Genomic DNA, 15,884 nt, shown 5'->3' on the forward strand with positions numbered 1-15,884 from the left:
AACTGATGAAAAAGCAGCAGGTCAAAACTTGGAGTAACCCCTACACTTGTGTGGAAGAACAAATATCACTGTATGGAGAAGAACCAATAACTACCATTTCATCATAGTCAGTTTAAAATTCATTTACCTAAGTAGTTTGGCTGTATTGTATGATTACGATAATGAATTGGAGAGATGATTTGCTATAAAATTATCTTGTGAATTAGTGGATAAATGTGCGTTTATGCTTTTATTCATTCATGTCTGATGAGCCAGATGTCAGATGATGCAGTGGCCCCTGTTATAGTAATCCATGACAACGACCCAGTTCATTACCAGCCTGTGAAAGTCTTTTAAAGTGACTTTGTGAAGGTCTCCCAAGAACTGCTGATAAACGTCTTGGTATGTTTGGAGTGCTCTATGCACTACATCTACTACTACAATAATTACAAGGAGCAGAACAGCACTGTATTCATTCAGAGCTGCTAGACTGGTCCCAACTTAGAGACTCACAAGTCTGCATCACTGTATCACAGCACAGCATCCTGTTTTGTTTGTTGTTTTTGGACTACAAGAGATTTCCGATAGTCATTGTTTTGAATATGAATGTTAACCAAGCAGGTATTGAAAAAATAAATAAATAACAGAACCAGGACAGTGGTCTATGTACAGGAGTATGGTAAATGGTAAATGGCCAGTATTTATATAGCGCTTTCTAGTCCCTAAGGACCCCAAAGCGCTTTACATATCCAGACATCCACCCATTCACACACTGGTGATGGCAAGCTACATAGTAGCCACAGCCACCCTGGGGCGCACTGACAGAGGCGAGGCTGCCGAACACTGGCGCCACCGGGCCCTCTGACCACCACCAGTAGGCAACGGGTGAAGTGTCTTGCCCAAGGACACAACGACCGAGACTGTCCAAGCTGGGGCTCGAACCAGCAACCTTCCAATTACAAGGCGAACTCCCAACTCTTGAGCCACGATCGCTCAAGAGTTGGGAGTTGAGTATGGGAGACAAATGAAAAGTTTGTAGTTACTAAATATTTTTGAATTTATTAAACATTTTACTTTTATTCTAGTCAAAAGGTACACGTCAAATATAATGAAAATATTGGCGTTCTGATGAGCTTCAACTTTAAGTTCATAAACTTAAAAAAAAAAACAATTAAGGCAACCAATAGCAGAACTTCTTTGGGTTTACAGTGTAGACAAACTGCAGTGCCTTCATAGCATCCAGTTACACTGAACAAAAGCTAATGAATCAAATGCATTTAAGTTAGGGGGACAAAACAAAAACACACACTGTGTCTGGCTCGTCTCCTCCATCTTTGTTTGGGTGAGAAGAGGATTGAGACGGCTGGTTGGGGTGAGCAGGGTGTGTGAATAGGAGGGGTGTGTGTGAGTGAGAGAGAGAAAGAGGGTGAGAGGTCTCAGCTACACTGATCCTCACAGCTATTGACCACATTAATCATGTTGCATATAGAGGATGTGTGCGTGCGATTGTCCCTCCTGTCCCTGTGTGTTGCTGCACTTGACTGCTCCTATCAATTCAATTTCATTTCTCCCCTCCCCTCCCTGCCTCTCCACGCAGCCCCCACCCCACCACCACCAGTCTGTGAAGCCTGTAGTCTCCCTCTCTGTGTGTGATGGACTGCTGAGAGTCTAATGAGGTCCCTCCCTCCCCTTTGGCTTTTTTGTGACAGGAGTGTGTGTGAAGGGGGGGGGGGGTGCAGGGAGCCAGAGGTGACAGGTTGGTTATGTACTTTGTACATTTGCCTTTCAGCTCTCCTCTTCCTCCCTCCTGTCGCCTCTTCCTTGCTTCACACCTCCCCTCACCCCCCCTTTCCTTCCATTTCTCCCTTCATTACATCCTCTTCTACCCTCCCTATTCCCTCCACATTCATCTCATCCATCCCATCTCAGCCCAGACCCCCCCTCCCCTCCCCTCCCCTCCGCAGCCTGTCCTCCTCCTCCTTCTCCTCCACTCTCTGCAGTCGTCTTACCATTCATTTGTCGGTGAGACTGCGGCCTAATGGGCCATAGCAGGCCTTCCACAAAAGAAACCCACACAGAGTGCTGTTATTAGCAGATAGGGAGAGAAAGAGGAGGGAGGCAAATGGACAGGCGTAGAAAAGAGGGGAGGGGAAACACAGCAGAACTGTGAACAGGAGAGGAAGAAAAAAAAAAAAAGGGTGGGGGGGTAACTGGGGTGATTCATTTTAATGTGCTGTTCAATTAACAAGTGCTGAGGAGGCATCTTCTGCTCTCTGGCCTCGTTTGACTGTGTCTGTGCGCTCTGGCAGTTAACTGACTGGCTTGTTTAGAGGAGCAGAGGCCAAATAGTGGAGCAATATGACCCAACAGCATTTACACGGCACACTGACAGACATGCAGTGAGCGTTCAGAGCCTTTGCTGCTGCCCGGGGTACACAGCCACAGCAACGGTTTCAGTGCAGCGTTAACACACAGAATTAAATTTGAAAAAACATCTGCATTAACGACATTGGGCTATGCGCATTTCCATAAAAGCATTTTATTTTGAGAGGATAAACTATGGGCTACACACAGACAAATAGCAACAACACACATTTTTACCGATGGACAATTTACAGTCACTACTTAACATGCATGGCTTTGGACTGTAGGAGGAAGCCAGAGCATATGTAGACCCACACAGGGACAGAACATGTAGACTCTACATAAATAAATGAAAAAAATAAATTAAAACCCATGATCATCTGTGATGTAGCAGTGCTATTCCTAGCACCACTGTGCTGCTTCAGATAATAATTTCTTTATTAACTGAGATTTGCAGGTGATTTCTCATTAAAACAAAAAATTAATGTGTTTATTTTTAATTTATGACCGTGTCACAACTGGCCATTTTGTTACTTTTGCGTACTCAGTTTGCTGTTAGTTTGTTGCATTGCGCAGCCCCATGAATATATGCAGAATTGCTGACAGTTGTAGTGACACAGGACAGATGGGGAATTTAGTGGAGACTGCAAACAGGACTCTCTTACAGTCTACATTAAAATCTGGATAGTCAAAATGGGTGTGTGGACAACGCAGAAAGTTTTACAAAGGAAAGCTTGCAATTGGGCAAGACAAGTTTTTTGGGGGGGATAAGTGTTGGCAGTAGTTTGGTGTTCTGGTCACACCGCGGGGGGGGGGGAGTCAGCCAGGCCCATTTACTAATGCACTCTGACAGTCTGAATCACCATAATAGGCAGCTTGGTCCCTGAGTGATACAATTATTTGTAGTTTTAGAACTAAGTGCTTCCTTTTAAAACCTTGTCGACACATATGGCAGGATGAAATAAGAAAAAGAAAAACCATGACCAGTCTTCAAAGCCTCAAATCATGTTAAGAGGTCAGCACTGATGAATTACATATCAACTGTTAACAGAAGGCCAGAAAATGTTTTCATGTGAAGGGAACAGAAAAGAACTATGGTGAGGAGGAGGACATCTGCAGGCCACAAGAACGCCAAGCGGTGCAAGAACAAAGATATCCGGCATGCTTGTTGACTTCCATTTCCCGAGATCAAAGTCTGAAAATGTATGGAAATAGTTTATAATCCAACTCTAATGGCTGTGTCTCACAACAGCCTCCTATGGGCCCCTGTCTGTCTTGCTGGCAGTTATAGCGCTGTTGTGAAGGGCTTTCAGTGCCTTTGAGACTGGAAATGCACATAGGATAGAGGCACTTGCTGCAATACACAGCTGTGTGTATTCAAAAGGAGGAGGGTGGGGAAAAAACGAAAAAGAGGGCGATTATTATCTGTGCCTGAAATCTATGATCTACGAATGGCCATTCCAAGTGGAGACGGGCAGCACAATAAAGGGCCAAATACACTGCATTGAAAAGAAAGATTGGAGCATTAGCATAGAGATCAAGAAACAGTCAGTCCTGGCTAACACAAAGTGGGGCGTAATGGGAGCAGAAAGAAGGAATTTTCTTTCACACTCAAAGCCAGCAGAGCGCTGTGCTCAGATCGCTACAGATGTGGAGCTCAAAAACATAAATCATATTACTTTAAAAGGGATTCCTTTCCAGCTGTTGCATTTTATATACGTGCAGTGCAAGTTTGTATTGTGGACTGTGCAAACCCAGAAGTGGCCACAGCTACAGAAACCTGTCAGTGTTAAAAGCAAAACACACAAAAATAACAAACAAACCCTAATTTAATTGGCTCAAAGGATCCCAGATCTTACACACAGATTACACATATGTATGATACTCCATATCTATAACTATAACTATAACTATACCACATCAGTCTTTCCATCAACAACCAAACCAACTGAATGGGGAAAAAAGGAAAAGGATGAAGGAAAAAAACTCAAGAGGGAAAAAGACCAATTTAGGGCCAATTTGCTAATACAAACACATTGTTTTATTATGATTATAAACCTCCTTAGTCATCACCACAGTATTCTCCCAGCCATGACTAATATGGGAGTCATAATTCCACATAGTGTAGGTCTTCCGTCAATGGAGAAGCTAAGGAGAGGCAGTTGCTTTAGACTTCCAAAGAGCCAGCGGAGAAAACTGTGTGCATAGGTCGCACGCTCAATGGATGAACATGTGGTTCACTACGTAGAGAACAATGACAAAAAAAAAAAAAGCCAAAACAGTATCGAAGAGAAACAAAAAGTGGCTGCAGTGGGCAATTTAAACAGTTTTTAAAGCCAACTGGAAGAACGAGGATCCATATTGTTACTCTACAACTCACACTGACACGACCTAAAGTCATTTTGACTCATGTGAAATAGTTTGAACTATCCCTTTAAGCTTTGAAGGCAACAACATTCATTTAAAAAAAAAAAAAGAAAGGGGGGGGGGGCACCTTGAATGACAGTTCTGCTTGGTTGAGTTCTATCCAACCATCAAGTAATCAATAGGAGGGCAGAGATGAAGAGAGTAATTCTGCCTATTTCCCACAAAGTTAAAGACAGGAGGAAGGATAATGGGTTTGAGGTCAATATGATGAGAACAGCTTTTAATCTGGGGTAACATTACTCTGTTCGCAATGCCTAAACTTGGGCTGGTGTGCGTTCCAAAAAGAAAACTCAAAAAGGAATCCCATCCTCTTCAGACGGGTCTAAACTCAGGAGATTTACCTCATTCCCTCTTTAAACAATGCTACCTGTCAAAGCATTCGTTCCACACTTAAGACATCCAGGATTTCCCCTCCACAGGCATTACTTGTATTTTTAATGGAAATGTGTAACTTAATCTTACGTGGGAAGGTTATGAGATTATACTGGGGGGGAGGAAGGGGAGTATTTCTGTTGCATGAGTGTAACAACCTGTTTGTAAGGACAGCATTCATTTCGGGTCTCCTTTGCATTTCAAATGACCCTTTACTCGCTGTCAGCCCATGTCTCTCCTTTCCCCCCAAAATTTGTTAGGCAATTACAACCAAACTAAGACATAAAGTCCGGCCTGCAAGCATTAATCTTCCTATTCAAGTTCAGCCTGTCTTGGAGACAGGGACAGAGGCCAAATGTGCACAGACAACCATAGTAAACACACGCTTGTACACATACAAAAAGCCAATAAAGGACAGGTGTGGAACAGTGCAATAACTGAATACAGCAAGCTGTCAGCTTCAAGAGCTAAAAAAAAAAAAAAAACAGGACAAGGCCACCATTGATCTCTGCTGATAATTGCACACCCATCTAAGGTAAAAGCACTAAAAGCTAGGTAGGAGGAAAACACACAGGATAGGGAAGCATGAGAACAGGACAGAAGCACTAAAAAATGTGTTTGCACTGCATTTTATTTTACACACACACACACACACACACACACACACACACACACACACTGGTACTGTGACAGAAAGGTAAGAAAGGAGCCGTTGTTGAGGGACAGAGCAGAGCAAACAATACCAACGGCAAAGAATGCCATCCTTTTTTCCTAGCTACTGTCCTGAGTGGAAACAGCAAAGTAAGAAATCACAGTTAAAAAAAAAAAAAAAAAAGTTCGAGTGGCATTTTTAGTGGTTCTTTGTGTTTAAAATGAGGGCCGTTTATTCTGGTTACAGTGTAACAAAGCTGGTTCTGGCCATTCTCTCATTGATGTGTTTCCATAAACTGTTCATTGCTCTGATCCTTACAGAGAAACACGTCTCCTGGGCAAACTTTTGACTCACGCATGTCTGAAACACTAGTTTGTGCAATACACTTAATTTATGTATAAAAGCAAAACTGGGAATCAGCACCGCCACAAGAACACAGCCAACCCCTCTGTTTTCTTAAAGAATTTATGATGTTGTACAAACAAAATAAACTAAGTAATTGTGTATAACACATGAAACATGCCCCGCCTCACAGGAAGAAAAAAACTAAACAAAAACAAAAAACAAGTACAAGGACACTGAGATATCAAGGAGCTTTCAATGTCTTCTCTGACTGCAAGAGCACCCTTCCTGTGTATCAGATGTAAATCATGTGCCCACTACATCTTTAGTAAGGGCAGAGCACGAATGCATGTACACATTAACGGCTGTTGACAATGAACACAAAGCCATGGAGATCATGTTGAACCCTTACGCAGGTATAATTGTTCCAACATCTTTTTAATTGCTGCATGATGCTATAATTGCTATTGTTAGACAATCCCTCACGTAAAGAACTGCTCTAACTTCCAGTCATTTTCTCCTCATTCTTGCTGGTTTTCATGTGGTGCCTTGACAACACATTGCATGTGAACAGCATGAACGGCTCGACACTAACATTTCAAAACCATGTGCTAAATCAAAAAAAAAAAAAAAAAAAAAAAAAAAGGTAGCACTGGATCAGCTGTTTAAGTGAAAAGCGTAGCGCACTTGGCAACAACAGTGAGACAAAAGAAGGGGTGGATTAATACTTCCCTCTATTCTGCTTCCATCATTCCTTTTGTGCCTTAAATGTAATGTACAAATGGTGGAGGAAGCTCTCAAAGAACAACAAGCTTTGATTAATGATTTTATGTAATCAGGACACACTCTCTCTGTCTCACACAGACACACACGTACAGGTGGCTGGCCCTTTGATGAGTACAACAACAGAGAGTCCTCCTAATGGCCTCATCTTTCACGAGTCTCTCCAAGAGCTAATAAGAGTGCGGGGACGATTTGTCTTACCGATTTTCCCTTTTCAAGTGTGGCAGGCGTGGAATTAATTACACTGATTAAATATTGTCTGTCTGATTTTTAGCTTTTCCCCAATGCATTGAGTAGCAAATAGCTAACTGGCTAAAGTTTGGGCTCAGTCAAATAAATCTACAACAAAACGCACATGACGGGAAAGAAAATCCATCTTTTTCTACAGTTACCACTGCAGTGCAGGCTAAAGCACTTCACATGAGAGGGATGATGAGCATTTAAATAAGAGCTTTGGGATATTTAAAAAACAAAAAAAGACTTTCGCCTGGGAGATGAGGGTTTGAGCCCCTGTGGGTCCAGTATTTTTTTTTAAATCATTTGATGAGTTCCCTTTTTCATGCAGTTTTGTTTTCATTAGCAGTTTCATTGAACCTTCCTTTGGTTAATTAAATGGGGTCACTATGGTGGAAGGACCCACATTGGATTTAGACAACTTTGTTTCCACTTTTTAAATGCCCTTCCCAGTGGAACCCTCTTCACTAATGTTAAGCTTGTGTTTTTTTGTTAAACTAGAGCCCTAGACAATGTTTATCGCAAGTCTTGCTCATTACAAATGGCAGACAATGACAGTAAGAGCAGGAATTTTGCATTCATTCTTTCCACAATCAACTGACCAGTACTACCCCTTTTTCTTCCTTGGTGATGTTCTGTGATATTACCATGAGAGGGGTGAGAAAAGGGCAAAAAAGAAGAAATGAGGACAGACTGGTTGGTCAGGGTTGCATGTTACAGCAAGATAATGACCCAAAACAGTTTAACTAAAGGCTTTAAATGCTGGCTGACCAGCACCATAGCCAGACATAAATCCCACCGAACTGGGGTCAGAACAGGACAGAAAGTGGGAATGAAAAGCAAAAGAAAAGCGAACAACCGTGGGAAAGTCTGCAGAGAAAACTTTATTTAAACTTCCATAGCAGGAAGAATGCCACAAGCCTGAACGGCTGGTGAATGAGTCATCCTTTCAAGCTACAATAAGACAAAGAATTTCAGCAACAACTTCAAATTTATAACAGTTTAAAATCGTCTAACCAGTAGTGTGCATAAAACAGGATAAAAATAATGTGAAATGTCTTCAGAACAAGACTCAAAAGTGCTGGGAAGCAGTATGTGAAGAACATTATAGCAAGCATTTGAAGTTTTTAGATCTGGACACAAATGTATATTTTCAGTAATTATCATCACTGGGATGGACTATTAGCAGATCCCAAACCATTCCATATACTGGGGTCTAAAGTTTACACATGATTAGCCAAAACATGAGCCAACATCCCGACACAGCAGAAAGAAAACACCGCTGAGTCGCATACCGAGATCATCGCCATCATCATCATCATCATCATCATCAAATGTATGACCTCTTTCTTACTCAGTCATAACTGACTCTTTCCAGCTTGTCCCACCCCCCCCTGCAAAACCACCAACTCAGCCAGCAGAAGCCTCACACACAAATGCCAGACATGGAACAATAGATGAGAGAAGACGCAAAAGGAAAAACAGAAGGTTTTGTTTTGGTCAGACTTGCAGCTCTTTACCATGAGGAAGCTTACAGACAGAATACAATTAAAGAGAGTCATCTTTTACTGATAAAAGTTGCAGAAAACTGTGTGTGTGTGTGTTGGGGGGGGGGGCTGCAAAAGAGATAAAAGAGCCTGATAGATGGAAAACACATGGAGTTTTATGAAAAACAAAAGAACAGTAAAGACAGAGTGCTCATGGAGATGTGGAAGCAGAGATGAAAAGCTTGAGGTGTCAGCGGACTTGGGGCCTGAGACTTGAATCTGGAAGAAAGATGGGAGATGAGGCAAGCAAAGGATGAGCTCACCATCCCCCGTCTTTTATCGCAACGTGTTCTTGAGAAATCCAAGAGCAGGTTTACACCAGAGGCTCGCAAGCTCTTCTACAACAACGAACCCCACAGCCATTCTGCCAGGAAATGACATCTGTGGAAATACTGGCAGGACACGCACGCTCTGCAAAATGAAGAGCACGAACTGACAAGTACATTGTAAATATAGAAATTTAAAAAAAATAAAAAATTAATTACATTTCTATAGAAATACTAGAACCAAACATTTGGGACCTACATGAACAAAAAGTAAGTGAAAATTCTGGGCCACTGCTCTCTGTAAATGCCATCTTATTTGTTGATCAGTCTGCACGGCCTGTGCCAAGTGGACAACTACTTAAAACTAGTGCAGACATATTAAGGGTTAAATGCTGCCTAAACAGTGACGAACAAATATCATCTTCCTGATCCAGAACAAGTAAAGGAACACAAAACAGAGCCAACTTTTCTGTCAAGTATCGACTTTTGGTTCTTCAATAACGGTTTTCAGTCCACTGGCTGTCAGTCCCGAACACTTTAATCCTGTTCAACTTTGCTGCCGAGCTTTGTCAGAGTCACCGGTGCTTGAAAAGGCGTCGGGGACCCATTACAGCTTTATGTAACGTCGCGGAGACAGCGATGTGCACACACATACTACTAAGCACCCCCCGTTCCACATACACACACCACACAAACACCCCCTTTCTGTGAACAAGGAGTTTTTCTACAGCTGGGTAACAAAGCATGACCCAATAATCCCAAAGCTTGACTCAAAGCTAAAGAAGCCCCCCCCCACACACACACACACACACACACACACACGTCCCCCCCCTCCACTTATATCCCTTCCTCCCGCTCTCTGAGGACTTTATAAAGGCTGTGGCATGGGGGCTTCAGGGCGACTGTGCAGTGTACGAAAGGGGGGGGGGGGGTTACAAAAACAAGCATGCTTCGCTTTGATTATTGTAATTATGACTTGAAGCAAGGAATACATTATTATAAACACATGGGCCAATGAGATGTTGATGAGCTCACGTCCCTTCAATCCATCACTATTACTATTAAAAGAGGCTCTTCCACAAAAGCCCCTCACTCGTAGTGCACTTGGGGGGGGGGGCTAGGGAACAATACCAGCCATTTCATTTATAAATGGTCAATGCATCAATCAATGGGTGTCTTTGGCAATAAAGGTTATCACTTTCAACTGAAGTGATCCTTTTTTTCTCCCCTTCTCTCCTCATTTCATTATTACGCTCATCGGTCGAGGGGCTGTTACATTACGCAAGCTGATAAAGCAATAAAACCCCAGCAAGCAGCTAGAGGCAAGGGAGCAGCGAAACACCATGTCCGCTGAATATTGCCCAGCACCGCGTCCCAATAATTATTACCTGAGAAGACAAGAACGACTTGAAAGCTCGCTCTAGGCGCACCAATTCTGAGAAACATGGGGCAAAAAAGTCAAAAGATGAGCAGGAGATTAAAGGAATAGGAGCTCCTGCTGTGCTTGTAATAGCTGTGAGGAACAACAACAACAACAAAAATAATAAATACAAATAAAACTGCATATCTCGTGATGGTTTAGCTTGTGGGCTCGTCACATCTGTGCTTCAAAAAACAAAAACAAAACAAAAGAAAAACTAGATTACACTTTAAACGCACTTAATTTCTAGTTCTAGAAAAGTCAAACGCAGACACGAGGCTGCACGGTTGCAGCACAGCCTCACCCTACACATCAAAAACACCCAACTGAATTACTTTGTTTTGGTGCACAAATAGTAGCTCAGAGTATGTTCTAAACCATTAATATGCAAACCACGCGGTTCAGAAGCTGAATAGCAGTTCCAGACTGCAATTCCCCGATACACCTTTCCTTCCCCCCCCTTTTCCCCTCCAAGCCATGCAACATCAACATGCATGTGTCAGCACGCAGCTCCTAATCACTCACCAGCAAGTTGCTATTACAGAATACATGAGCCACGTCCATCTCCCTTTCCTATAAAACAAAAAAAACAAGTACGACCACTATAAGTGGCATTTAGAAACACGCCACACATCGGCCCAAAGCAAGCCCTTGAAACTTGCAAATTTTTTGCGTCTGTGCAACGCGATCCTTAAGTATTGTGTGCGAGCCAGCCAGCCCAACCTATCCAAACCTAGCTGTGAAAAACAACCCGAAGACAATTGTACTCCTGTTAAGTCAGTCAGCACAAAAAAAAAAAAAAAAAAAAATCTTCCACAGTTACCGGTTCCCATGCTCCACACAGTGACGAGCAAGCCGAGTCTTATCTTGATGTCACGCAGCTATTTGGCCCCAGTCTTGTGTTTTGTTGACAGAAAGACAAAACCATGTGCCTGCCTGCCTTGACTGACCTTGGGAGGGGGAGGCTGGGTGAGAGGAGGAGGATGGAAACGATTCACCATGGAGCCAGGTAAGGCTCGGTAAGGTGTTACCTGGCTCCATGGTGAATCGTAAGGTGTTGTGTTATGGGAGTGTACGCTTTGTTTTGACTGTTGAACTTTCAAAACTCAAGTTTATACCAACAAAATTCACAGTCACTGTAATTGTACTCTGTACCTGCAGACACCAGACCTGACAGGATCCCCTTCACCCCCTTCTACCCAGACTTTCACCTCAGTGGTTGTGTTTGTAATGGCAGGAAGTGATAAAATAGGTCATCACTCAGAACTTACACCTTTAACTCAAGACTGCGGTTTACTGACAATCTTTGCAAAAGCACACACTTTGAATCCCTGAGGTGAGACCAGCCTCTGGGTCCTCAACTCTCTTTGGAAGAAAAATAAATAAGACAAACTTATCAAAGCAGACTGCATCCAGCTTCAGATTTCATTTAGTTCAATGAGTATTTATGAAATGCAATTAGATACAGCAGTCAGCAAGAAAAGAAGCAGCCACACAGTTTGTAGCTTTCACCCCCCTCCTCCTGATACCTTGGAGCAACATGAAACCCAGACAAGCTTCAGTGGCTCTCACACCATATGGTCTAAGAAAAATCCTCGCAGTTACCATAAACGACTTTTTTTCAACATTATCCATCGGCTTCATCGGATCAATTTCCCCCAATGTTCGAGCTCAAATTCGTGGCCGTGCACGAGAACCTATGAAAAATCTGAGTGGAGATGGATGCTTTGCGGAATGGCCCTTTGTTTGGAAACAGCCTTCTCTGCAGCGCTGGAAATGCGAGACGCTTATCGATCATTTCAACTGGAAACCTTTTGTGTTGCGCGCGACTGCGAGGCTGCGGGCAAACGGCATCGGTAATAACGAAAATTAATGCCGTACTGCGTCTGCTAATAGGGTTCTCTTTAATTAGAGAAACTACAAAAATACTCCCAACGTGGATTTTTATTCTTCCACGCTGGTGGCGTCGGAGCTCTTTGTCCGGTCCGAGCAGCAGCCGCAAATAAACAAAAAGCAGTAGGGGGATTTTTCCCCGGATTAACGCTGGATTAATCATAGTAAGAGACCCAATAACCGTCTTTGTTCCTTATTTAAGCCACCCTCAACCAGTGTTGCGTTGAGTAGGAAAACACAAAAGAAAAAAAAAAAACTTCTGCAATGGGGAATGAGGGGGAAAAATGATAATAAAGCCTAGACGCTATAACGTTGGGTCCTTTTGTATCCGCGTCTGTCAAGCCCTCCTCCTCCGCCTGTCTCACGACTCCAGCCACCTCCGGCCGTCGACGCTGACCCTCGCCGAGGCAGAAAAGTGCTCATAGTTGCCAAGACATGGCTTCCGCTTTTTTTTCTTTTGAAAAAAAAGAAAAAAAAGAAAAGAAAAAACAGGCAAGTTGAAGCTTTAAGCTAAACAACGCTGGGCAAAGTGACAGTAGCCAGCGGTACAGCTACAGAGTAATGCAATAGGAAGCCCTTTAATTTTTAAACAGCAGCTGGTCGGCTAAGCTAGCAAGCGCCCCTTTTCCTACGCTTCCCTTTCTCATTTGGGTCCCATAAACCAAAAAGCGTTAAATTCGACAACAAATGCCTCAGTAAGATTGAAACGAAGTAAAAAAACACGGAGAGAACCGTGTGTGGTTTTATGTGCGCTGAAAAGAGGCGCTTTGCATACTTTCCGCGACAGCAGCAAAAACTTCCATCAATCATCCCCCGTAAAAGGTCCAAGAGCAGCCGCAGCGGAGACTCGCAAAAAACAGTCCAGTGTGTTTGTGCCAGGCAGCTTTTGCTTTGGTTAGACAGAAATATTCCACTTACCGACTTGTAAAACGTTTTCCACACAACCGGTTTCTAGCAGTCTGATACCCCGACGGAAAGGCAGTCCGTCTCCCGTCCCCACTGCCCCGGCTGCCCCAACGGTAGCTGTTGTACCGGCGGTAGATCCTCCACCGCCACCGGCGGTTGTAGCTCCGGAACCAGCACCCCCAGCCCCACCGGGAGTCGCCGACGGACCTTCCTCCCCGGCGACTCGGCACTGAAACGAAGAGTACATGCATATCTCCTTTTCGTTGCGGGGGAAAGACCAGTAGACGATGCGGCGCTGGACGGGCTCCGGGATCCGTTCGAAGCGCTCCTCTACTCTCTCGAAGGCCCACTTTTCCGCTACTGCTTTAGCAGCGCAGTCCAGAAGAGACTCGGGAGAACGATACCGGGAGCTGGGCAACCCGCTGCCGTGGCCGGGCCCCGGCCCGGGACCTCGGGGTGCTGGGCGAAGGCAGGGTCGCTTGCTGGCCGGTGGTACCGAAAGGAGAGGATGAGGCGACTGTTCTCTGCGTCCTTCCGCCATGGTGAGCCGATCAACACTGACGAGACGGACGGTGTGCGGACACCGAGCAGCAGCAGGAAGCCAACAACTCTCACACACACATACACACACTGAGCTCTCTGTGCTCCCAGAGCACTCTAAATAGGGGCTCGTGTCAAACTAGCAAGTATTTCAGGCAGAGCTTCCGGTCACAGCTGTCAAAATAAAACACGTACGCGAATTAGGGAATCTGCCCATTTAAGTCAGAACACAGACCTGACGCTGTGAATTTTCATCAAAATTAGGCTCTTGTGATCTGAAATTAATGAAACACGCCCCATTTTGAAAAGGTCTTTTACGCTTACATTCCAGCTGAAAAATAATACAATGGGCTCATATTTAGATTAAAACGTCACAAACGGTGAGGGGATGCCTGGATCTGTCTATCCATCGCATAGCGGCTGTACAAGCAATTTTGGCAGATTCAGCTTTATTTAGCTTAACTGATGTTTGTCATTCTGAATTCCCAAAGTGACATCAGGTCAAGACCTGAAAGTTCATTGCACACACGCCATTCATTCATCTAGATTATTAATTATCTAGGTCTTATTCTGACACATTAGTTCCAAAGACTGGTGTCATAAATTTACCCTTAGTATCAGTTTATATAGTATATTATCAAAACTAAGTTAAATAACACATTTACTGATGTAATATAACCACTAAACAATGACAGCCAAATACCTTTTATCATTAATATTCAACTTAGGTAGCTGCCTTTCTTCTAAAGCTTTTATTATTTCTTTCTGATTCATAACATGGAAAAGTTTTCCATGCTTAAGAATTAGAAGATTGCTTCGGAGGTGGCAGTCTGACAGTCAGTAATGATACCTGATTTAGGTGCTTCTAGTTCCTCAGCTTCTCTGGCCTCTTTTAAACTTTTTAAGCTGTAGTTCTTTCAAGGTCTTTGAACTCTCCACTGCTGGTGTTATTTTATTGCATTCTGCTGATGTGTGGGTAGTTGCGCCTCATTCCCTTTTGTCTCTGCATGTGTTCCAGAGTCGTAGAAACTTTGCTTAGCTGCCTCTCATCTCTCTCCCCTCAGATAAAGCTCTCCTAGGATGTATAAAGGCTTGCAGAGGTAAATATTGGTCCTATTCTCAGTTAAGAAGTCGATGCTGGCATTGCCTCTGAATTTGAAAATGCAGTGTCTTTTGGGCTTTTATTTTATAACTCAAAACTCTGGATTTCCTGTCGCTTTCCTGGTAAGTTTGTGTGACTTGATCGAGCTTAGCTGGCACAGAGGGCAACAGAGCTGGGAGAGAGAGAGAAGGATTGATTACAGGTAGAGAATGCTGCGCATCATTAATCAGCACAATGATAAGAAAACAGCTTAGACTCATGTCCCAAACCTGCTGTCTTGCTTTCAGACAGTAATTATACAAATGACTGCAAATACACACACGGAGGAAGAGAATAAAACAACAGTAATAAGTCATATGGATGACTTACATACATGCAATACTCACTGAAGTTTGGCTTTGATGTCTTATAACTGTGAAAATACATGACTATTAACTGTTCAGTCTCTTCCTTATTTCACTCTTCCTTTTCAAACCACAGCACGCTCCTTGATGTGAGCATTTTCCACCAGTGGAGAAAGCGATTTCAGCTTCTCCACATGAATAACAAAGTTGCTGTTTTGCTAATTAAAGTCACAGTGTTATGTGTCCTATAAATATCAATTACCGCCGATCAGCAAATACACATTCATTTGAATGGGTCCAGCATGCAGTTGCGAGTGTGCCTCCCACAGCAGGACACAAAGGGTTTAAACTAATACTCTGGCTAATGCTCATTTCACATCACAATGGAGCCTGCTGCTCATTTACCTGAGGCTATACCTGAATGTTAAGGACTTTAAAAGGCACGCAGTGGGGCTTATATCTTCATCACGGCATCATTTTTGAGAACAATAACAGGAATGAATGCTTGTCATTTTTCTGTCTGTGCCTTAAGCAGAAGTTGTGGGTCTGTTTGTGCATTTATTGTTTTTGTGTATGGAGTTCCTTGTGAGATCGTAGCAGATGGCTGGTGCTAAATATGAGTATGACGTTAGACAAAACCACTCTTTGCCTTACACCGTTGTGAATAATATTTATATTTAACTTGAGCTTTATAGTCTCGTGGTCTATACATT

The 15,884-nt window shown here is 43.2% G+C and overlaps 1 protein-coding gene across 1 annotated transcript in view; it reads right to left on the bottom strand.

Moving 5' to 3' along the window:
- zswim5 (zinc finger, SWIM-type containing 5) overlaps nt 1-13,726 on the bottom strand; it is a 69,812-nt gene extending 56,086 nt beyond the window's left edge. Inside the window, exon 1 of the mRNA XM_031730734.2 lies at nt 13,198-13,726. Coding sequence (XP_031586594.1) covers nt 13,198-13,726 — 529 coding nt within the window. The remainder of the gene's footprint in view (nt 1-13,197) is intronic.
- Nucleotides 13,727-15,884: the final 2,158 nt, after the last annotated feature.

Source organism: Oreochromis aureus, linkage group 18 (assembly GCF_013358895.1).
Source record: "Oreochromis aureus strain Israel breed Guangdong linkage group 18, ZZ_aureus, whole genome shotgun sequence".
Lineage (NCBI taxonomy): Eukaryota > Metazoa > Chordata > Actinopteri > Cichliformes > Cichlidae > Oreochromis > Oreochromis aureus.